Source organism: Melospiza melodia, chromosome 4 (assembly GCF_035770615.1).
Source record: "Melospiza melodia melodia isolate bMelMel2 chromosome 4, bMelMel2.pri, whole genome shotgun sequence".
In the NCBI taxonomy this organism is placed as follows: Eukaryota; Metazoa; Chordata; class Aves; order Passeriformes; family Passerellidae; genus Melospiza; species Melospiza melodia.
The window spans coordinates 64,703,585-64,727,765 of NC_086197.1; the positions used below are offsets into that span (position 1 = coordinate 64,703,585).

Sequence of the window (24,181 nt, forward strand, 5' to 3'; positions counted from 1 at the left end):
GAAGGACCAAGTAACAAGATGTGGACAAAGATGCATGAATTGCCTGGACTCTGAGCAGAATCTGCCTCTGGACCACCTGCCTGCCCAGTGGGCAGCTAAAGAATGTATTGCTGAAGAGGCTGTATTTTGATGTAAATGTCCTATTTATTGAACACAATCTCTGGAGTCCCACAGAGATCTTATTAGCAGAATTTTTTCTCATGTGTTGAACTACTGATCTGTTCTGATCTGGTTATTAAGAGATACCCCTGCTCAAATTAAAGTTTAAACAAGATCATGTGACAAACTCAATAATACAGATTTTATTGAACAGTAAATGCGAGTGAAAGAGATAGAAATAGGAGGGGGAGAAGGGGAGAACACAGAAAGAGACTTTGAAAACCTCCAAGTGTTTTATATCTACTACCCTGTAGCCTTAAAAAAAATAGATGCCGGTGTATGAATGTTAACATTTTAAGATGTTTTTTTGTTCCTTTATTTCCATCAAAGGCACAGAGATTAATAGGATCTTTGTTGCTTATGCAATTTCTAACACAGAATACACCATTCTTTAATTTGATTTTCTTGGCATCTGTAAATACACTGTATATTTTTCCTTAGGAAAAAGTCTGTGCTAGTAATTACCAGTTCATATTTCCTGATGAAGAACATCTGTGACTAATTACCTTGTTTTCACCACTGACGTTTTTTAATTTTATTGCAGTAGTACAACAGAATGAAAGATTGCTGTTAAAAGCATCCACATATGAAACAAGATTCAGTGCATATCCCAAGAAAAATTGGGATTCCTTCATGAGATACATACTTGTAATTTGTGATTAGCTAAGTCTTAGCCGGACTAACTGGAAAGTGAGCAAGTCAATATATGAAGGAAAAGTCATGTTTTCAGTTGCCAAACAGAAAGCATATCAGTGAAATCCACGGCCTAAATTATCTCCAGCACACACATCAAGAAACTACTATCTGTAAATGCAGTGTGTATATATATATATATATATATATGTATACATGTACACTATGTATATGTATACAATATACATTGCAGTCATCTAAGTTAAAGGATCTGCAAATAAAGTTGAATTCACTGCTGTGAAACCATATATATGGGTTCATTTTCGTGGACTCAAAAAATGAAAATATCTTCCAAATGTCATTTATGCCACTTTTGTCCATTGCAACAAGACCCTAAGCCCTTCCAGGCATTTGCCTCAGTTGTCAGTGAAGGTGTGTCACCACACCATTCCTGCATGGCCAGCCTTGTTGCTGAATTATTCTTACAGAGGGTTTTCCTAACACTGCACTGAACTGCTTTGGCAGCAGTGTAACCTTGTTGTGTCTTGGGACATTTCTCTCCAAAGAACCAAACCCCCATAAGGCTCCAGGTGAGCACTAGCACCTAGAAGAATGGGATAATTATTACCAATTTATATTTTTCATTTTCAACATGGTTTTTTTGGAGGGGAAAGGGGGATAGCAATATTATTGCCCCCAGGGTTGCAATTATGAAGTGATCCCTGGTCACCAGTTGTATTTGGGAGTTTTATTTACTTCTCACAGTGAAGCTTTAGTTCTGCTGGGACAGGTCAGACCACAAGAAGCCACCTAGAGTGCAGAAGAGGTATTTTTTCCAATTGTCTTTGTAGAAACCCTACAGAGGGAAAAATAAAAGGAATTCAAAGGTGCAGTTCCTTTCAACCCAAAAGATATAAATGGATATAAAATATATAAATGACAGATCAATCACATCCTGAAAGGGCATTTATTCACTTTTGCTGCTCTTGGGTGACCAGCTTGGATGCAGAACATCTAATATTTGCATCCTTAAGGATCCATTAGCAATTATTCTTGCCAGGAAAAGATCAAATATAGTTTATACAAAAAAATCAGTTGGTGCATAAAGTCATTTAGTAGATTCTGTAAAAATCTTTCTCTGAAAAAAAAAAAAAAAACCAAAATCAAAAAACCACTCCAACTTTTAAACTTTTTTTTGTTAGAATCTTGTATGATTAACACTCTGAAGTTTGAAAGTTATTAAAAATAATAGAATTAAGCATTAGAATTTGCACTTCTTCATCCTCTTTTCTGTAGTTTTATACTTATTAAATTCATGAAAAAATTGGAAACTGGAAAACAGCAAACTTCTGAAAGGAAAATTAAATAAATTTAAAGTATTAAATTATTTAACATTAATTATTTGGTATAAATTCTGAAAGGGTAAAAAGTATGATTTTACTGTGTAAAATCCCTACTGTGTAGGGAAGGTTTGTTTCTGAATCAGAGCAGGGGATTTGCTGACCTATTAATAATAACTGAATGTGTGATCATGGATAAAATTTACCCAGAGACAATGCTGAGAAAGCAGAGAATGAGACAAGTGTCAGGACAGTTACAGAAAATGAGAGAGAAGAAAAGGTCATGCTGTGTTTTGTCAAGTTTGCCTGGAAGAAAACAACAAGTTGCTCTGGGGAGAAGTAAATTGAGGCTAGGAAAGTGAAGTTTGGAAAGTGAGTCAGGGATGCTAAAAAACAAGTAGACAAGTGCTTATTCCTGGTCACATCTCACAGCAGACACCAGGGAGAGGGGGTTCTCATGGGGGCACTGGCCCTGTGCAAGGCCCAAACCATGACAACAAGGAATCTGGAATTGACACCAAAAAAAGCTGCACATTCCTTATCCAGTATCATAATAGAAGACATATTCTGATTATTGGAGGTCTGTGTTGCTTCTTATAGTCACCCTTCCTATATCCTCTCTGTCAGGATTTGTTTTAGGTTATTTCTTAGGGCCATGTACTGACCTCAATCTGCCTTGTAATGAGGGTTGTATGTGTGCATTGATGTGCTGAAGCCATTGTACAGTCTGTAAAGCACTTCAATAATTTGCATATTGTGCAGGCTTGTTCTTTTTATAACTTTGTGTTTATTTTAAATTTGGGGGAAAAAAAATGAAAAAAGTAGGATGGTAAGTATAAAATCAGACTGTGCTGGCAGTGGGAGGTTGTAGTCTTGTATTTCAATGCAGCAGTTTATCATGTGCTTATGCTACTGCTCTGTGACTATTTCACATTTTAAATAATTATATATCTGGAAAAATAAATAACTGATCAATTGGAATAAAATCAGTCCCACTTTCCATAAAGTTATTTTTAAAAACAGTCATAGTCTGTCATTTTAAACCATATTTTGCTCTTTTTATTTTTTGATAGATGAGAGTTTTCCAGCTGTAGAGGAGTAAATTGTCATCTGTATTTATGCAGTATAATATTTAATCAATAAAGGCATATTGGTATAAATATCTTTTATGCAAAAAGACATAACTTGAAAATGATGATAGGCTGTAGTCTGCAACATAGCTATATCTGGAAATCATTTATTTACTTTCAGAAAAAGTGAATATGAATATTTGTAAAGCAAAGGCATTAATTATTAAAGGAAAAAAAGTTGATGGTATAGTTCCCCTTATTACATAGCTGACTCACTTCCATGCTACAGTAGTATGATTTAAGCAAAAAATCCCTACAAACTAATGAGACTTTCATCCCACTTCTGGAAAGTGTGCTGCCATCGTGTTGCGCATGAGTAGTACTTCCACAGAAACCAGTCCAGTGTGTATAGTAAAACATTCTGAATACACATTGTAAGCCAGTCTGCGGTTTCCTCATACACTGTATATAAGATTATGAACTTTTTAAAAGTCACACACCTGAATTACACATTCAGCTTTATTATGTTTGCAGATGTTTATGAGTGATGGTTTATCCCATCCCTTCTCAGTACTAGTCTGACAGATGTTTCACTTGCTTAAAGACCCTCTGTGCCTCAGTGTCCCCATCAGTTAGGAACAAAGCACTAAAGACACAATTGGTGTTATTTGAAAGTTGCAGGGTGTGTCATTCACTGTGGTGTCTGTTCCAAACCAAACCAATCTAGTTTACACCATCTGCAAGACAAGAGACCTTTAAATTTTCAATCTGCCTTTCTTAAGGGAAAGAAAAGAGCCTTTAAGTTCATTGTTGTTCATAAATATGGGAGAATGGTATAATTGGATTGACTACGTTATAATAAAATATTTAAAAGTTTTTAAAAGCTATATTTTTATAATTATTAATATATCTGCTTTTTTTGAGGGGTGGAGGCTGTCAAGTCCTTTGAAGCCTCAAGCTTTTATCAGGCTTTAGCCTGATACTAGGGATTACAAATAAATAAGGTGAATTTTTATCATCTTCTGTCTTGTGCTTGAGACAGTTTCTTAAGCTTTTTTCAACTTACATCTCTTATAATCTGAAGAGTCTTATAGAAAACAGGAAGTTCTAGATTAAAAAAGAAAAAAAAATCTGATTTATGCCTTTTTTCCCCCTTTTTCTTCTGTTTTATTGTTACTGTAACTATTTTAACAAATCAAAATAATAGATATTCCTTGATTCTAAAATAGGTTTAGCTGGTGTCATGCAAAATTGTAAATTTTAAAATTTACAATTTTACATGGCAAATTTGGGAAATAATGGAAAATAGTTTTGTGTTTGACTGTGTGGTACTGATTAGAGAGTAATACATGGATCACTCTTTGTGTTTATATTGCTAAAACCATATTAATTTTATTCATATTATTATTGTCTTAGATTCAAGTGAAAACTACCATGGCGTATTTGTGCCCATATCTTCTGTCTCCAGTGTCATATTTCTTCCTGAAGTAATCCTGTGTGGGAAAATCATTGCCAGAATCTGAGCCATTGCCATAATATTCATGTTGTTGTGGAGATTCTCTTTGACTTCAAAAATCTGGTGTAATTATTCTTTATGTGATGTACTAGCAAAAATTAGGCAGATTACATCAGAAGTCCTGAGAGTGGTGGGTTCTTCGTGTTACCTTTGAATTTCCCATTATCTAGAATGACTGTCACTTCAACTAACATGTAAGCAGATGCGTTTTAAAGCTTGTTTCTGACTGAATTTTGAAATATAATTTTGAGTACTGTAGTACTCTTGTTCTAAAAAATCATGAAATAAAATGATGCAGCTAATGGATTTAGGTGACATTTCTATAAAAATCAGGTTACACAGGTCACAAAGCAATACTAAAATGTTTATATCCATATCAATAAGTTTGAATTATCTTAATCAAATACATAAATTTATTTGGCATAATCCTCAGTTCTCTATTATTATTTTGAGTTATTTTCTAGAAATAAGTTTTTGGGGCTTTTTTTGTGGGGTTTTTTTTTCAGGTACTGAAAAGGTATCTGAGTGTTTTTCTGTTTACTCAAAAAAGCATTTATGTCTCTCTTACTCAGGGAACACAGTCATCATAGTAAATTACTTATTCACAGTAGCAGGCCATGCACAGAGAGACTACTAGCCTGAGATGATTTCTTCTACCCAGAAGGGGATGGCTGAATAAGTAAATATTTGCAAGACTTAGTTCAGAATCTGATGTAGATTCAACTGACTATTTAAGGAAGGAATTCTGGATGAAAAGCTAATGTAACAGTTCTGCATTTGCCCAATTTTATGTTCAGTGATTGTATTGGAATTATTAATTCTTATAGATGTTTACATGGGCTCTGAGCCTCTGAAATGTTTCGCTTTCTTCCAAGAGCATTGACTGTGTGCTTCTGTGTGGGTAAATGGCTACACATTTCAAAACTTCAGTCACTGCCCACATTTCTGAAAACAAAAAAACATTAAAAATGGGGTCCCAAGTCCACAGTGTTACTGAATGTCATGGTTTTCAGCCCAGCTGGAGGTGAAAACACCACAGATCCACTCACTCAGCCTCCCCTCTGTCATCCCTCCACCCTGGTGGAATGGGGAGAATTGAAGTAAAAAATGTTTGTTGAACAAGAACAGTTTAATAAGTGAAAGTAAAGTACAATACTAATGGTGAATGAGAATAAGAAAAGGAGTAAGAATGAGAGTAAGAATAAGAATGTGAAGAAAACAAGTGATGCACGATGCAGGTGCTCACCTCCCGCTGACGAGTGCCAGGCTCCCCTTCCTGAACCCAGATCAGGATCAGGCACCCTTTCAGCAGCTCCTACCAGTTTGTATACTGGGCATGACATTCTGTGGTGTCTCTTTGGTCAGTTCAGGTCACCTGTCCCAGCTGTGCTCCTCCCCAGTTTCTTTGGTATACCTCTTCACTGGCAGAGCATGAGAAAAGGAAAAATATGGGGCCTTGACTTAGGATTAACACAATTTAGACAAAAATTAAAACGTCAGCATGTTATCAACACCATCCTCATTCCAAATCCCAAACACAGCACTGTAACAGCTCCTGGGAAGAAATTAATTCTACCCTAGCTGAAAACAGGAGACTCAGTTCTCTCTCTCCCCTAACAGAAATCTTGTTGTCATCTTAGAATAATCAAGAAGTGGTTGGAAAAGACTGTAAAATCATTGAGTCCAATTCTTAACCCTACACTGCCAGGTCCACCACTAAATTATGTCCCTGAGATCCACATTCACATGTTTTTTGAACACTTGCAGCGATGTTGATTCCACCACTTCCCTGCTTAGCCGTTTCCGAACATCCGCTCTATCCGTCCCCAGGTGCCACTCTTTGTCTTCCTTTGTCAATTCATGGAACTCTCAGGTTGTGACACTTAAGCCTACTTCTCACATTTTAGATGTCTTATGGACCCCTAAGCAAACCAAACCAGTGCTGGTAAATCCTTGATAGCTTGAAGCACAATTAATGTCTCTGTAAGAACCGCTGGAAGAGCCGCTGTCTGTGAAGAAGAATTACTCCTTATCTGTGTAAGCGAGGTCTGAGTCACAGTAACACTCAGTTCATATTAAAGCCAAAGTAGTTCAACGTGGTGTGGCCAACCCACATCATATGGCAGCTAATTTTTTTGAAGGGGTGGTTAAAAAAATAATTCCAGTGCCTAAAAATATGAAAAACAGAGACTAAATCAGTTTTTATTACATTTATTTGTGGAGAAGTACAGAAAACACTACACAAACATCACAGTGTAAATGACTGATATTTTTAAGAGATTAATTCAGAGACTATTCTATGGTTATGAAAGTTTTGCTTTTTTGTGTTAATGGATCAGAATTTTAGTCCTGAGGTCCAATCAGATTTCCATTTTTTTTACTCAGATCCTGGTATAATACAGTATTTCAGGGTACATGTCCAATCTAAAATTTATGTGCAAATGAACTCTCATTTTGAGCAGTAGTGTAACAATGAACATTTTAGACAACTGACACCAAACACACATGTTTAAAACAGAGAATCATGGAATCATTGAGTGACCTGAACTGGAAGAGACCTTAAAGATCATTTAGTTTCATGGGCAGGTTTCTGTAAGCCCCATCCAGCCTGGCCTTGAACACTATCAGGGATGGGGAAAATCTTTCATTCAACCTATTTTAGAATCAAGGAATATTTATTATGACTTCTCTGTAGCAAGAAAATAAATAGTGAATTATGTTCAGATTTTTTTTTTTGTACTTTGCTCTGTTAATAAGAGTCAGCAAGGATGAAGTCTGTGTTCTGCCAAAATTGCTAAAATAAATCCTTGGTCATTTAAAAGGCATGGAGAATTTCCAAGAACATATCCAGTGACAGAATATTAAGAAAGAAGATATCTTCCCCCCCCCCCCCCAACAGATTGGATGAAAACTTAATATCTAACAGGTTAAAAGAGGTAATTGTAGTAGATAGTGATTTCTGCTAAGTGAATTGCATCTAAATATTTAGGAAAGCAAATTGGTTGACATAGCTTGTGTTGAATGTAAAATAGAAATTATAAACCCCTACCATTCTTTTTCCGTGCAGATATTCGTTCACTCATTCATTCCTGAAATGAGCTGTGATTTAATGATGAAAAATCCAGAGGAGGAGATTTTAAGCTGAATCTCCTCACTGTCTTCAAAACTGAATTTTACGTGTTTTTAATTTAGGGGTTTTTTTTTAAGTTAGTATCACAAAATTTCAATTTTATTTCAGTATTTTTTGTGGGGATGATGAGAGACTGTGCTTTCATTTCAGCTCAATTTGGACTGGATCATATTCTGAACAGTTGAGCATCAGAGATACAAGTTCTCATAATTTCTGTGGCATACCCTCAACTTGGAGACAAGTTATGTATGTTTATGTGTATTTGGTCATAGAAAATAAACCTTGCAGGCTTGTCCTGGGAACAACAAGCAATGAGAGCAGGATTTCTTGAACCAGCCCCTAGAGGCAGAAATGTAATGGAAAGATAGCTGTAGGATGCCTCCCCTGCCCAGTCCTGCTGCCAGCACATCTGGCAGAGCTGCCAGCCTTCCTGTCCTGATGGTATCCCACTCTCTCAGGCACCCTCCAGCCTCTGCTCAAACTGTATTTCAGCTGCTTCACCAGGGAAGTCCTTGAGTTTTGCTTATTGGTAACTCTTAGTGGTCCTTTTCATGGCTACAGATTTCTGTTGAATTGGTTTTCAAGGCTTAATTTCATAGGCCAAGTGTTAAGAGAAAAAGACAAGCAGCAGTTAAGACAGGCTCTGAGATTATGTTTATTCAGATGAGGAAAACAATGCTCATTCTCAGGTTATTTATCTTGAAAAAATTGCAAACATCTTGATGTCATGGTATACTATAAAGCCAGTGCTATCAACTGAATAATTTTCATGGAATTTTAATTCAGTTCAGTTCTTAATTAGCTTTACTGCCATACAGCTTCTATATGAGCTTTAAGAGTGCAGTTGTGCCTGTCAACTCCTATTAGTTATGCAACAGATATTACCTTCAGGGCTCCCAAAGTATGACTGACTGTCGTGGTCACTGACCATGCAAGATTTCTGCTGCAAACAGTAATTCCAGATGACAGTATTCCCTTGATCCCTGTGTATTTATATGAGGGAATTGCATGAGCAGAGGTCATTATCATCACATGTCATTTATTACATAACTGGTGTTATGTTAAAACAAAAATATGCTTTGCTTGGCGTAGAACCTGTGGGGGGAAAAAATGTTTCCTGGAGCATTGCCTGTTGGGATATCTTGGATAAACAGGTTATTTTAAAAATAAGTTTTACATATATTTTTGGAAGTATTATTTGAAAGTTGTGAGGTGTTGTCCTAGTTATTAATTTATGAAAACAGATGTGAGAGAAATAATAACTTGTAAAGCTCTGGGGAAAACTCCATTTACTTTGAGACTTTCCCTGTAAAAGGCTCATGATATAAACAGAAGGAATAAGGCCTCTTTCTGCCATCATTCAACTCAGAGAATTCCAAGCTCTTGATGAATGAACATCTCTAGTATTTCAGATGAAGTTGGCCCCTTGAGTTCCAGACACATAAATAGGTGACTGCTTGTTGTAAGTGCTTGCACTGCAGGTATGTCAAAAACACAGAGAAATTTCAGAGAGCAGCAGCAACAGCTGAATAATTATAGGCTTGAAAGGACAAGGTTGACCATTCAAGTAGCAAAGTCTAAAACAGTGGACACAGGTAGCCCAGCTAAAGTAAATGCTAATAGATGTTATGAATATGAACTGAAGGTATTTGGAGGCTGAAACCACATTATATTAGGTATGAGACTCTCTTGGAGCAGAATTTTGAGTAATAATTTGATTAAAAGCAAAGAAAACTTACCCTGATGACCAGACAAAATTACCCTAAGAATAAACTCCATGCTGCTCAGCAAACTAGTAGGAATTTCATTCCTTTGTTATTTGAGATTATATTAACCAAAGCATTAGAGATTGTACTAGAAACAGGTTCACCTAGGCACAACAAAGATGTTTGATAAACATGTCTTTTTTTACTCACAAAGAAAGCAGCAAATGGTTTGCTGTACTGTAGTTCAGAACTCAAACTGTAAGTCACAGATGACATTTGTTATCCTTTCCACCACCTGTCACCCATCCGGATGCCCAAGCATATGCCAAAGTGTCTATTTTAGTTCCAGCTGAAACAATACCAAGAAATGAGAAAACATAAGCACAACAACGTACTCTATAGATTACACTGAAAGTTTATTCTGTGAGACTCTGAAAGTATTATAGACACTAATCCATGTAAATTAGCAACAAGAGCTCCACCCTATAGGGCTGTAGAGAAGAGTTTGTGTGTGTGGTTTTGTGCTTCAGAATTCTCATTCAATGTGAGTTGAGATCATTAGCTTTTTATTAACTATGATTTTTTTTTGTTCAGTCCATTACTTGCAACCTTAAGTACAGGAGATTTTCTAAAAAATCTGTACAGAATAACACTGCTGGACTGGTAGTTTCAGAATCCTAGTTCAAGACCTACAGGCAGAAGTTTTAATGATACTTTTGAAAAGGAAGGAAAGAGTGTTACAATATAAATCTCATTTTTAAAGCTAAGCTAAGGGTTTTGACATCAAAATGTACTGTGTAACCTTAAATGTACCTGACCACTAGGATATAAAAAGCAAATACTGATTAGAAGGTAGGACACAAAACATCATTATATAGTTCATGTAATCTATAGCCAGTGTCTAAAACAAAATCCATTGAGGATATCAGAACAACATTCTCCTTCTTATCATGCAATTTGCATGGAGGTCTACTGTGCTTGCAGTTCTGGCTGCTGAAAAATAGGGAAAAAAAGCACTCTTAGTTACATGTTTTCAGACTAGAACTTGAAATTTATTTGAATAACTTTTATCGTATATTACCATATCCTGTTAACTATTTAAAATCTTGACTGTAACAGAATGGGACTAGGAATACCCATGAAAGTTCTGTTGAACACCTATTTATTTCAGATAAAAGCTGCTTTCTGTAGCTTGAGGAGAAGCAGCAAACTAAGCCCTTTTGAGATCATCACTAGCTTTTGTCTTAAATAAGTAGATTTAGTCTCAGCTTCATCCTACTGGCTCAGAAGATAAACCACCTGGACATGTTTGTTGTTTTTTTTTTTAACTGCTTTCTCTTGGAGTGCAGACTGGTGGGCTCCTATGTACTGACTGTTCTGGTAAAATAAAAATTAACTTAGTATTTAAAAATATGTAAGCATCTTTGTTAAACAACAGTGCTGTTCAAGACATTTTTTTTTCTCAAGACACGATCACAAATTTTAAAGGCTTTTCATCCTTTACCTTACTGTATCTGTGAGATATGTAGCATCTTTTTACTATAAAGGATAAAATTTACCCCTACAGCTTAGTATATCTTATGTCTGTCAAAATAAACAATATGGAGTAAAACCTTTTCCCCATTAAAATTAATGACAACTCTACAATTGCCCTTTGTATAGAGAAAAATTTATGTATATTGTTGAAGAGTTACAGCAATTCAAGACATTTTAATAGTAGTTTTGACAAGTAAAAGATGTTTTTCAGAATACCTATTAGTTGCATGCATAAAACCCAACATCAGGAGCAGCTTAAAATTCAGTTTCATTTTATGTTGTGAACTCGTAGAAAATTCATTCCAACCAAAAACTATTGTTCTGAGTCTTTACAGCCTTTCACTATAACAGCTGAATACATTTTAATGGTTAACTTCAATATCAAGAGTATTTTTTTCTCAGCTCATATAGTACTTATGTGAATCTGATACTAGGTAGATTTTGATTAGTGAATACCTTAACTTTCTTCTCACATGCCATTTTGGAAAGGCTGCCCTACGGAGTGGCAGGAATGATCCTCAGGGGGTATGTTGAATTGAACCTCCTTATGTGTGAAGTGTGGTGTCTCTGTTGGGATGAAATTGGCCAGTTCTGTTCTCCTTCTTGTGTGATGGCTTCTGATAGCTTAGGTATGGGAGATGTTGCCATCATTTTGAATCTTCTTTTGTTTCTAAACTTAAATCAGTAGTTACCTTTTATTAGGTATGTCTAGACTTGAAATTATTTTAGTAGATGCTGAAGCTTACATATACTATTTTAGATTGTGTTGATGGTGTCTAAATATTATTTAAATCCTCAAGCTCTAGAATGCACACGGATTTGATTATCCTAGTGTTTACATCTTGAGTAACTTCCTGTATAATTTTATTCTACAGGAATTTGCTGCACTGACTAAAGAATTAAATGCATGCAGGGAACAGCTGCTTGAAAAGGAGGAAGAGATTTCAGAACTAAAAGCTGAAAGAAACAACACAAGAGTAAGTACATAGCAGACCCTTTCTGGATATCATTTGTGTTTAAACTTACATATACATCTAGAACTTAATTTCTATGAACAAGAAGACAAAAAAATCCAGCATTTTCATGAGTAAAGGAGATTCTAAGTAGCAGGACATATCTACCATGCTACAGTCCTGAAGGAAATTAGTGTAATAGCTAGCTATATTGCAAACACTTACAATTTCAGGAGATTTAGTATGTAACATGGTAAGATCATTCAGTTTAAATGTCTTTTAAAGCAGGGGATTCATGCAGCCTTCCAAGCCTGACTAGCCTGCACATATCCTCATCTCCTAGCAAGGCAAAAGGCAAGGTAACAGCCAGTTTTGCCTTGTGCCTTGGATTTAATCTGAATAAGGATGAGATGAAGGCTGCCACACCTACCACAGGCAGTCTGTTGTTTAGTCTACATGCAGCCTTGTGACCCTTGAAGAAAATGTCAACTGAGGGGGAACAAGATTCAATCCTGAAATGTATCGTGTTCTGCTTTAATCAGAAATACTATTCTGTCTGAGAACAAGAATATATGATACAGCGCCTTCTGAAAATTCTCAAATGATGGACAGAATTGTTCTCAGAATAAATAAATTGCATGTAAAATTGTCTGGGCAAAGGCAGCATTTGTCTAGAGGGTAGCAGAGGAGACTTTATGGTGTTTGTGGAAAAGTGTGAGAAAAGAGATGGAGTAGTCCCAGATCAGGTGGGAGTCAGGCTGGTAGTGAACATGCAAAATAGATCTCAGAGGTTGAACACCAAAGATGACTTCTAATATCCATATTTTGTTCTGTGGTCTGTGTAACTTTTCCTGTTTTCCTCTTCTTAATCAACTAATAACACTTCGGGTGCTCAGCTAATATCTCTTCTTTGTCATCTAGTTTGCATTTTGAAGAGAATCTAACAGTATGTATGCCAAAAGACCTGAGAGAGGGCCTTTCTCCCTGCTTTTTCTTCCCATCTGTAGCACCATAGAGTGCCATAGAGTTTAGAAATTCACAGGAGGACAGATGAAATGGATGCCTACAAAGAGGCAAAGTTGACCCATCTACCTCTATGCTTTCCTGGATGTTCAGGAGATGATCACATTTAACACAAAGTTGTTAGAGGTGATGGTTTGGAAAATCTTATGGGAGGTATAGGTGAGACCTACTTTTTATCCCATTAATTGATTTATTAATTTTGAGAAACATGTAGAAATTGCACTTTATTTTCCAGGTTTGGCAAATCATGTCAGCTAAAGAAAACTCTGAAGACATTCTATAGATCCTTAAATTATCAGTAACTTCTACTGATGTGTATTATTTTTGTATTTAATAAAAAAAAATGCTTTATCCATTTCACTCCAAAGTCCACTGAACACCAGCTTAATTTGTTAAAACTGCAGTGCACCAATATCTATGTGGGTCTGATATAAGCAATGCAGACTAGCAAAAATTCCAAAACAGCCTAGTAGCCTAAGATAGTCTTGTCAGAGAACTGTGAGAGAAAAGAAAGATGACTCAACTGCAAGTCATCTCCTAAATCAGACTGATCACTGTCATAGGCAGTTTTTTTGCAGAGCAAGAAGCTTAAGGATCATCCATTCCAATGTTTCTTGTGCTATGTAAAGGAAAAATCCGTAAGAGGTTTTCCAGGAGAACTAATATCAACAAATGGGAGTTACAGTGTTATAAGCCTTGCAAGTCCTTGCAGATAAAATTAGTAAACGCCAACAGTGTGTTTTCAAAATGAGGATGAAGGTAGAGATCAAAATATTTAGGCTATGAAAATATACAGGGAATGCAGATGTTACAGCAAACCAGGGCAAGACAGAGTCCAAATATTAATGGGGAAGGAGATAGAAAAAATGCAGAGACAGGCCTTACCCTGACCGCTAGCATTTTCATTAATAAGTTATTACCCCATCTTGTCATATTTATGTTCTTGCCAGGCGTTAAGCTGCCATGTACTATAGCATATCGCTGAGCTAGCTGCAATACTCATGCTGTCTTCTATAGGGACACTCCTTTGGTAGGGAAAGATGACTATTTTAGATGCAAAACTGTTGTTTCCAACACAGTCTCAATGATGTGCTAGTGATGAGATTTCCAGCAGCACTCGTTGGAAGGGCATTGCCTATAAAGAGGTGCTTAAGCAAACTGAAATTTATGGTGTTATTAGTGCAAAACAGCATTAATATTTTGTGGGGAAAAAAATTGCTCCATATTTTTTCTGTTGGTTTAGCAAGGATTCTAATAAAATAATAATATTTGGAGAACCACTGATAGAGTTTCACAGTGAGAAAATTAAATGTCTTCTCTCATATATAGATAATACATCTTTTACATTGATCCAATGGTCACACTTAAGCCAGCCCTAGCTTGGCTGCATTAGTGAGGTTCACCTGACCCCTCAGGACACACTCATGCATAGTGGAACTACTCATGACAACCACTTTGTTCCAAGTAGCACTTGCTGCTGTTTTTATGTGAAGATGCTCAGTTACAAATTGAAGCTTTTGGATTTTTTTAATCCAACCTTTTATCTCCTTGAGGTAACAGCAAAATGATACTGTCTGATTTGTCCTGCTTCAAACGGAATATCAGCAGAAAGGAATAAGAGTGGCAATTCTGTCAGGTCCTGAGTGCACACCAGCCCTCCAGGTCCCCTTTACATTTTCAATTTTGTTTAACTGGCAGTATTTTTTTTACTCTATACCCCCACCTATGTGTTTCTTTATTTTCTGGCAACTGCCTCACACAGTTCTTGCTCATCACATAAACAAACAAAACACAAAATTGATTTCACATCCTGATTTCCCACTCTGTAGTAGTGGGAAATCAATTTCCCAAGCTGTAGTAGTAGACCTTGATGGTAACATGTATTAGAGAGAGATCATGGTGGAATTACATTCTTTGGGCACATACACTTCAGATCTCAGCCAAAATACCAGAAACTAAACCTTACCCCAGTATTTAATCAAGTTTCTACTCAATCCTTCTAGCAGCATTCTTAGGCGTTTGCTGTTGAATGTATATTTTTGCTGCTTATGATAATTAACTTTTTCTGACATATTACAGTAGAAATATTTTCATGTGAAGAACGAAGCTGGCAACTCAATTTATCAATACACGAGGCAGAGTAGAAAGTGTAGGAGCACTGATTGTGTGGTGTTGCTGAGAGGAAGCCAGGCAGGTTCTCTCTGGAAGACCTTTCTATGGGACTTGGAAAACAGATACAAGTGTACCTCAACAGAAGTTCTTACACTTATTTATCTGCATATTCTCTAGATAGAATGATCACATATAGCATGTAGAAGGATAGCCTCTTTTCTGAAGCTGGAGGATAAGTCAGTGTGATCTCGTATGTTATTTAAAGGAAATTAGAAAATAACACTACTTTGGCTGTTTAAATCAAAATGAAAATGTTTTTTGTCTCAGTTTGTATTCTTTAAAAGTAGAAAAAAAATGCATGGGATTACCTTGTTAGATCAGAGTACTATTATGAGAAAATTTGGGGGTTGGTTTGGTAGCTGAAAAAAATGTGATAAGCTACTGCTATTGATTAATCTGATTATGGATTTCTCCCTACAACAACAAAAAAGTGCCAGACACATACATGTGCTTTTTACGTAAAGCATACATTTTTTACTCAAATTGGTCTGAAATATTTTACTTCTAACAGTTTCGAAACAAAAAGAATTATACCTGTGTACATAAATGAAACAGCATTAACAGAGAGTGTCATTAACTCTCTTTTGCTTCATGCCTTAGGAGATGAAATACTTATTAAAGTGAACAAGGCTGATTTATATCTAATTTTATTCATATTTTATTGTCCCCATTCCTTATTGAATGGTTTATGAAACATCTTCAATTATGCACTGCAGTCTCATTATACCTGTAGATCAGGACTTAACCCTATATTCTATGATTCAAATTCCCTTCTTATTGAGGAACTCAACAGAGTTTTGAGAAGCTCTAAGAATATGTTTTATAGTGTGGTTTTACCTATTTTAGCTTGTTTTCTCATAGGTCCTTTTAATGAAACCAGTTCCATAGGTGCTGAAAATTAATCAAGTATTCCATTTCTTTTTTAAACATGAGGAATTCTTACAGTCTAAAACACTGTACACGTGAAAATAAGAATGTCTGTCTCCTAAAGTTCTTCAAATGGCAAAACATTAATTGAATAATATAAGTAATAGTATATATCATTGGCTCAGCATTGTTCACAATCTTGTAGATTCATGTGTCTCTTCTTTAAAAAAAAAGCTTCTGTTAGAAAGTAGTGTAACAACAGATAGTAAATGTAATATATAGTTATTCAATAGCAATATTTTTTTTTATATCTGTCTTTTCTTAGGTAATCTGTGTAGCATAATAGTTATCATATTTCTATTCATTATTCTTATAAAACCCCTTTTCTTCCTATTACTTTATCATTATTCAATCATTGCATTTTCTTTGGTGAAACCTTGGTTTCACATATATGTGATTTCTTAAGGTTTTGGGTTGCTTGCATTTTGGTTTCTGTGCGGAAGGACAGACATGGGACGCACTGCAGTAGTTGGGCTGCAGCTTTATTTTTTCACAGAAAAATTTTCACTGTTGATTAACCAGTGTAGCTGTTGGAGGTCACACCACTTGACCACAGGTGAAAAGTGGTTTCCATCACTGTGGAACAATGCTGAAGAAAATCATTGATTTTGTGACTGATTTTAGAGGTAGTCTTCAACACCATGTCTGCTTATTTTACTTGTCTTCTCTGCTCACACCAGAGATGGAGATTCACTGAACAATGTGAATTCTAAATATAGACTGAAAGAAAATTTGGTTTTTCCTGTACTGGTGATAAATTCTAAACTGAACCTCAATAGAGAATTGTCTTCTTAGAGGGTTACCTCATTCCTCTAAGGAATACCTTAAGCTAAGTCTGTCTCATTTCAGTAAAAGTCTATTCTTTTATGTTTTCTTCAGTGTATTTAATTATTCATGACTCTCCTTTTCTCGCCATTACCATCTGCTGATTCTTTAATGTCTCCATTTGTTATCCTGCTGTGAACTTTTTCTAAAAACAAATGTGTCAAAAATAATGAAAGTTAAGATAAAATATTTTATATTGATTAAAATCCAGGTCCTGTAATAGCAAACTCCACTGAATCACTCTAATTTCAACTTATTGAGACATCATTTCTTAAAATGATTGTTTAAAATGAGTGTTCTTTCATTTTCTATAGATAAATCAGTGTCCATGTAGTCACAATGGTATGGTGTAGTAGAGCAGACTAAGTTATAATCTACACCAATGTAGTTTGTACCATTGATTCTAACCATGCTAAATTTCTGTTTGACAGAAATTAACCACTTTCATGATTGCTTCATAGGTGATTCGAGAAATAAAGGATGCTGGGTATATTCTAAAAATTTTCTCCTTTTATGTTCATTTAGTTCTAATGAACACTTTAAAGATGCTAAATTCATTCAAAAAATATGCGCTAGAGCACTTTTCAGTCTTTAAAATATTATTTTTGTATTTTTTTATGCTTATAAAAAGCCTAGAGTTCCAGAAATTATCCTATTTACATAAGATACAATTATCATCACAGCATCTTGAGCATCCTAAAATTTGCCCAGCATAAAACTCACTTGTCAGATTATTTCATAATTCATTGTCAAGCTTATGCTTTCCAGTAGGAGAAGCATGGAAATGATGCGTGGGTGATTCTGTCCTACCTGCTGCTCTTGATCTTCATCTTCTTTTCTCTGCAAGCTGCCTGTCCCTCTGAGTGCTTGACAACTGTAACAGTTTGACAGTGTGAGGGAGCAGAAAATGCTCAGCAGCCCATGATCACTATTAATGCCAGAGTTGAGCTGCAACTTACTGAAAACCCTAAAGCTGTTTCTAACAATTCTTTTGTAGTTTAAATGAATTACCATTGTTGTTACAATGTTGTTTCAATTAGAATATCTTGTGCTGTTCTCGCAAGTATGCGGAATATTAATTCTTGAACTACATATGTGGAGGAAAGTCCTCAGCATGCCCACAAGTTATTGTGATTTCCTTCAGATGTTAATCATTGGTTGGACACACCATCATCTTCAATGTCAATCTTTTATGTTTACATTCCCTTCCCCCATCATTGTAGCCCTGAGACATTTCATTATTCTGTCAGCGTTGTTGACATTTCCACTTGCCAGGGAAGCCGGGAAGATCTTTTTTTAATATAACTACCCCTTTTTTTAGTATAATTTTATTGGGTAAAAGTTAAATAAAACAGCAGGTATTGCTATATGTCCAAAGTAGGGCAACAAAAGGGTGAAGGGTGAAGGGTCTGAAGCACAAATCTTACAAGGAGCAGGTGAGGGAGCTGGGGGTGTTTAGCCTGGAGAGAAGGAGGCTCAGGGGAGACCTTATCACTCTCTACAGCTGTAGGTCAGGGGGGGGTCAGGCCCTTCTCCCTCGTCAGGCAACAAGTGGTAGTAGAAAAGGAAATGTCCTCAAGTTACACCAAGGGAAGTTTAGGTTAGGTGTTAGGGAAAATTTGTTCACTGAGGAGATTATCTTGGTGACTGGATCCAGCATTGGAACAGGCTGCCCTGCTGCTTCAGGGAAATGTTAGTGTAGCCATCCCTGGAGGTATTTAAAAGATGTGTAGATGTGGCACTTGGGTACTTTGTTTAGTGGAGGACTTGGAAGTGCTGGGTTAATGTTTGGACTTAATGATCTTAGTTTTTTCTAGCCTAAACAATTCTATTATTCTGTGAATCTAGCATTTCATCAGAGCAAGGGTCCAGGGTTTGCTATCACGTTCTCAGTCACTGTCAGATGTCCTGCCCCCTTAGGTTTTTTCCCTTTCAGCAGAACTGAGAGTGATGTTTCACTAAGAGACCTGGTTAATAGTACTCCCTGCTCAGCTAGTTTTGCAGTTAACAGTGCTCACAGAATTTATGAAGAAATCAAGATTATTTTTGTTGAAAAGCAAAAATAAATTTTTACAAATGAGAAACCTATGTTAGCATGCCTTCTTGAGCATTCCTAGAGCTGATGGTAAGGAAAATTCCAGTGTTCAGAAGTAGTTTCCAGAAAAATGAGTGACTGCAAATGCTTGAGTAAATAGGAACAGAACAGAAAAGGTATGAAATGTTCAGAAGCACTGCTTTAGTTCTCTATGGGTCTTTTGACACAGCTGTGACAGTCTGTATACAGCAAAATAGGCAACACAGCATTTTGCACTTGATTTATGTAACAACTATGAAATGTATGCAGACATTGGAATATGTCTTTTTCTAGTCTGAAATTATACTTCTCAGCAAAAAACAAGCTTAGCTGTTGTGTATGTTAAATGGGTGATTGTCACTGGTTTAGTATTATGTATTATGTGTGTTTCTGACATGGCAGTAAGGTAACCTAAATATGTTGTTGGTAGCTCTGCAAAAGGCTAGAGTGCTGTACTCTTCATCTCAAATAGCAAACTCCTCCACAATCACCCCATTAGAAATTCTGAGTTCCCACCACTCTGCTCAATTCTTGTACTTGAAAACATTGTTTAACTTGTTTTGTCTCTTCATCACTCTCTTTGATCTCCATTCTGCCTTTGCTTAGCAAGTTTCTTGTCTTCTGTCCATGCTGACTTCACATTCCCTGTTGGGATTGTCAGTGTGAACCAATTCATAATGAGCTTCTGGATGTATGTTAGGAGGTTTTTTGTGTGTTCCTTATTTATCTCTCTGCTATAGATTATGTGTAATTCCTTCTGTCATTAATATTTTTCCATGTCTAGATTTCCATGTCACCATCACTTTTCTTCTCTCCTAAACCAGATTTTTCCATTTCCCTTTTCAACTAAGTCTTGTATACAGGCTCTCAGACATCGCTGATCATCACAGCATTTGTCTGCAAGATAAGTCTTTTAGCGTAGTAGGACACCATATATGATAAATTTGCTCAGTTAGGCCAGAAAAGAGGTTTTTTAGATTTTAAGGTTTTGTTACTCTGGACTGGTTTAGTGGGTGTCAGTTTGAACATTAGACAACTACAGACCTATGGAAGGAATGGTCTTACTAAAAAGTCAACTGTGGATCAATGTCTTCCCTTTCTTCCCAATTTCTTCAGAAATCTGTAGCCTTTTGGCTGGATTTAGAGTCATCCAGATGTAGCTATGATGCAGGGAAAGCTTTCTGCATAAAGAGAACTGATCAGGACGAGCCAGGCTCTAACAGAATCAGCCAGGAGGTGGAAATGACTGTGGGGAAATCTAAGTGCACAGAGTGGATTAGAGTCAGATTCTGGCTACCCCAGGGCTATGGAGTGGGTCAGAGTTAGGCTGCACAGAGAAGGAAATATTGCTCCTTCACAGACTCTTTCAAAAGACAGGGTAGAGAGTAGGCTGAAGAATTAGAAATCAGCTATTGACTTACTTTCCTCCAGCTTTCCCCCAAGATAAACAAGATGGCCTAGAAAAGCCATGATGATACAAGAATTTAGACCAAAATTCAGCAATTCAGTTCTATCTATAGATAGCAGTTAATTGTTTAAGTACTACTATGAGCAGAAATATTATGTAAATATTTGGAAAATTTTCTGATCTCATTTAATTTGCAAACTTCCCACAGCCTCACACTGAATTCTTGATTGCTCTATCATTAAGAGGTCTCCTCAAATTTGTGTGCTACTTTGGACTTCCTCAAATAATTAAAAATCCACCTATATCTGCTGTTAGCCTTTCAGGGATGAGAAAGTGTCTGAATTTCTTGTTCATTTGCATTTGATAAATACAGGGCATGAGTTGGATTCAGAAATTACCCTCCTTTCTTGAATTGCAGGGAGTCATTATAACTCTCATTGTATTAACGTTGTTCACATACTCCTTCACTACTTTTTGTGAAGAATATATTGTAGCATAATAACCAGGTGCAAATCCTGACACGAGAACCATGTTTTAAACAAAGATGACACCAAACCATAATCATTCTTAATCTGACTTATTATCAGCATACTACTATGTCTAGAAATTCATGTAAGAATAAAAACATTATGTAACTGAGAATAGCTATGGATTACAGATAAATAAATGTATTTACTAATAGTAGCTATATTAAGACCCACATCGAAGGAGAAATATTAAACAATTGTCCATGTAACTTTCAGATTTCCAGTTCAATGAGTTGGATATAATTGTTTATTGTAATTACAATACATTTAACATGCATTCTGATTCATGAATTTAGCTACCCTGATTTAACCTTACAGCTAACCAAGTCTCTTTAGTGTTCAGGTACTAAAAACGGCAATGGTAGCGCTATGAAAATAGACAAATAAGGAATTTTCTATACAGTATCAACATATTTTAATTTTTCCTTTAACCTCAGAATAACAGTGGAAACTAAATATAAAATGTGTTTACAATATGTTATTTATGGTGTATTTCACAGATGTTTATGGACTTCTCTGATTTTTATTGTTGATTTTTTAATACAACAGAGACAATATTTTAAAGGATGTGCTAATGACAAGCAACATTAGCTGTGACAATTCTAATGAATTGTTTAAAAATCTAGTAGAATATACTGTTCACTACTACATATTTAGTTAAGCTCCTTTCAAGATAAATTGAAAGTATATTACAGTTAGGCTGAATGAATTGTAAATTTATTTAATATTTTTGCATGATTCTTTAGACTGTCTTTGCATTTTTGGCTGTCAATAATCATCAATTACTATCACAAATGATATGTAAATATCTAATTAATTTAGTAAAATAGTGACCCTATGCTTAATGATTTGTTGTTCTTGCTTTTCATAGCAGAGTTTTAAGTGAAATCATGAGTGGGTATTCTATTTTTCCACCTATTCCATCTACTTTAGAAACATGAAATATTGCTAATAGTTCCAGCAATCTCTCCTACAATGAAGTTGCCAGGAAGATTGCTGTTTGGTATCATGCACTTTGTAGTTAGAGTTTCTGTGGCATTTAGGGGCCCAGAAATTAATGACTTTTTACTTCAATCCCACAGCTGTTACTGGAGCATTTGGAGTGCCTTGTCTCAAGACACGAAAGATCCCTGAGGATGACAGTGGTGAAACGGCAAGCACAGTCTCCCTCAGGAGTTTCCAGTGAAGTTGAGGTCCTCAAAGCTCTGAAATCTCTGTTTGAGCACCACAAGGCTTTGGATGAAAAGGTACAGTATGGTAAAAAAACTTACTGAATACCCTCTTTAACTTGCCTAATTGTGCCTTATGATGCAGCAGAGCAACAGTATAGTTTGTTGCTCCTTGGAATAAATCCTGTACTTAGAGTGTTTACAGGTGTCCAGAGAAATATGGATGGTAAGAAGCCATGGCCAATGGCTGTAATGCACTCGAGGTCACTTCAGCTATCTTTTGTAGACAATAGAAATTACTTTTCAAAATAAGCAAATCTCACCCCACCAGACATGCTTCTTTTATTTATACTAAATAAAGATGACCCTGTGGGATTTATTTGGTGTAAAGTGTGCTTTTAAGTTATGGCCATGAAAATGTGTGTATATCTCAAATTTTAAAAACACATAGAGACATAGAATCAGATGTTCCTAGCTACATAAGGGAACTTGGCTCTTAGATACTTTTAGGAGGAAAACCTCCTAAATTTCAAAGATCTTTTTAGCCTTTGCTATGTAAGGAGAGTGATCCCTTTTCAAGCAGGATAACCTAAAGTAAGTAGTACATTCTTCATTATCAGAGGTGATGAAGGGCCTGCAGAATCAAGGTAAAAACCAATGATAACTGCATCAAGTCATGCTAATGAAGAGGATCTTTCCTGTGCTGGAAAGACTATATTCAAAATGAGTGAAACTTTGTACAACTGTGAATTATCACCTTGAGTATTGTGTACATAAATTCAGAAATCCAATTCAAGTCTAGAAACAGTATGCTCAGAAGGTGATGTATCTGAATTGGTAGGTGCCTCAAAACTCCACGTGCAGGGAGCACGTGAGAAACAGGGCTCATGAGCAAAGAACCTCATCCCTTATGGAGTCTCTTTTGGCTGATTTGCTCATTGCTGCTGCTGAGTTGCTTCTCTGTTTGAGATGGTTGGGTAAGCAGGGATGACATTGTGCAGAGCAGCATCTGAAACCATTGACTTGCACAGATGAGTTGTCCAGTTTAATGGCCTCACAGTAAAAAATTTAACTTCAACTTTCAGAAATATACTCAGAAAGTTGACTTTATTTAATGAATGAGGCAGCTGTAGATATATAGAAATATATAATAATATATATATATGTCATTGGTAATGAAAGGGTGAGACCGTGTGGGTTATGAGTCATACTAGGTTAACTATCAGGTTTTCAAAGTTGAATAAATCTAAGGAACTTAGACCAAACAAAAACTTTAATCTTTTGGGTTATATGTTCTACTCAGATATCATGAAAGCATCTATAAAGCTATAAAGAAAATCTAGAAAAGGAAATATAATGACTTCTAGCCACTGTAATAATCTTTTGGATGTCATTAAGACTTTAAAAATCCTGTATTATTAAAAAGATCTTTTGAGGATTGATGCAGTTTATGCTCTGAGCTTTGATCTTTTATCCAGCACTTTAAATATTGATAAAACTAGGGTAGGGAACTCTCTAACTTTTATACTTTTTGACATTGTTGTGGATGAGTAGGAGAAACTGTAAGAACTAAACTTGAAATTGATTCTGATTATTCAACAGTTGTGTACCTCTTGCACATTTTCTTTCGTTAATGTTTTAGTATTTTGGTAGTATGCAGTTTATTTTACATCCTCTTTTGAAAACTATTGTACAGAATTAGATTCAAGCTACATGTAATGTTTTGACTTGCATTATTGAAAAATTTGACCGAGATTGTTGAAAATTCTATTCTTACATTATTTAAATGTTACAGATTAAAATCAGTATTCAGCATGTTAAAAAATTTTGGAATTACAAATGTAGGTATCTTATGTATCTAATTGATTCATGTCCCAGTGGTAATCACAATTTTCAGGATAGAAAAGTTAACCATCTGCAATCATATTAAAAGAAGATTTGTTCCATTATAAAACAAGTTTTAAAATTGGTTGGTCAAAATTATTTTTTCCGAAATACTGTTTACCTTGTGTG

The 24,181-nt window shown here is 35.8% G+C and overlaps 1 protein-coding gene across 11 annotated transcripts in view; it reads left to right on the top strand.

The window, feature by feature from the left end:
* Positions 1-24,181, top strand: part of PPFIA2 (PTPRF interacting protein alpha 2) — a 290,199-nt gene that overhangs the window by 162,938 nt on the left and 103,080 nt on the right. For all 11 annotated transcript variants that reach the window (XM_063154956.1, XM_063154954.1, XM_063154955.1 and 8 more), the window contains 2 exons: positions 11,966-12,067; positions 22,082-22,246. In XM_063154956.1, the coding sequence (XP_063011026.1) occupies positions 11,966-12,067; positions 22,082-22,246 (267 nt within the window). The remainder of the gene's footprint in view (positions 1-11,965; positions 12,068-22,081; positions 22,247-24,181) is intronic.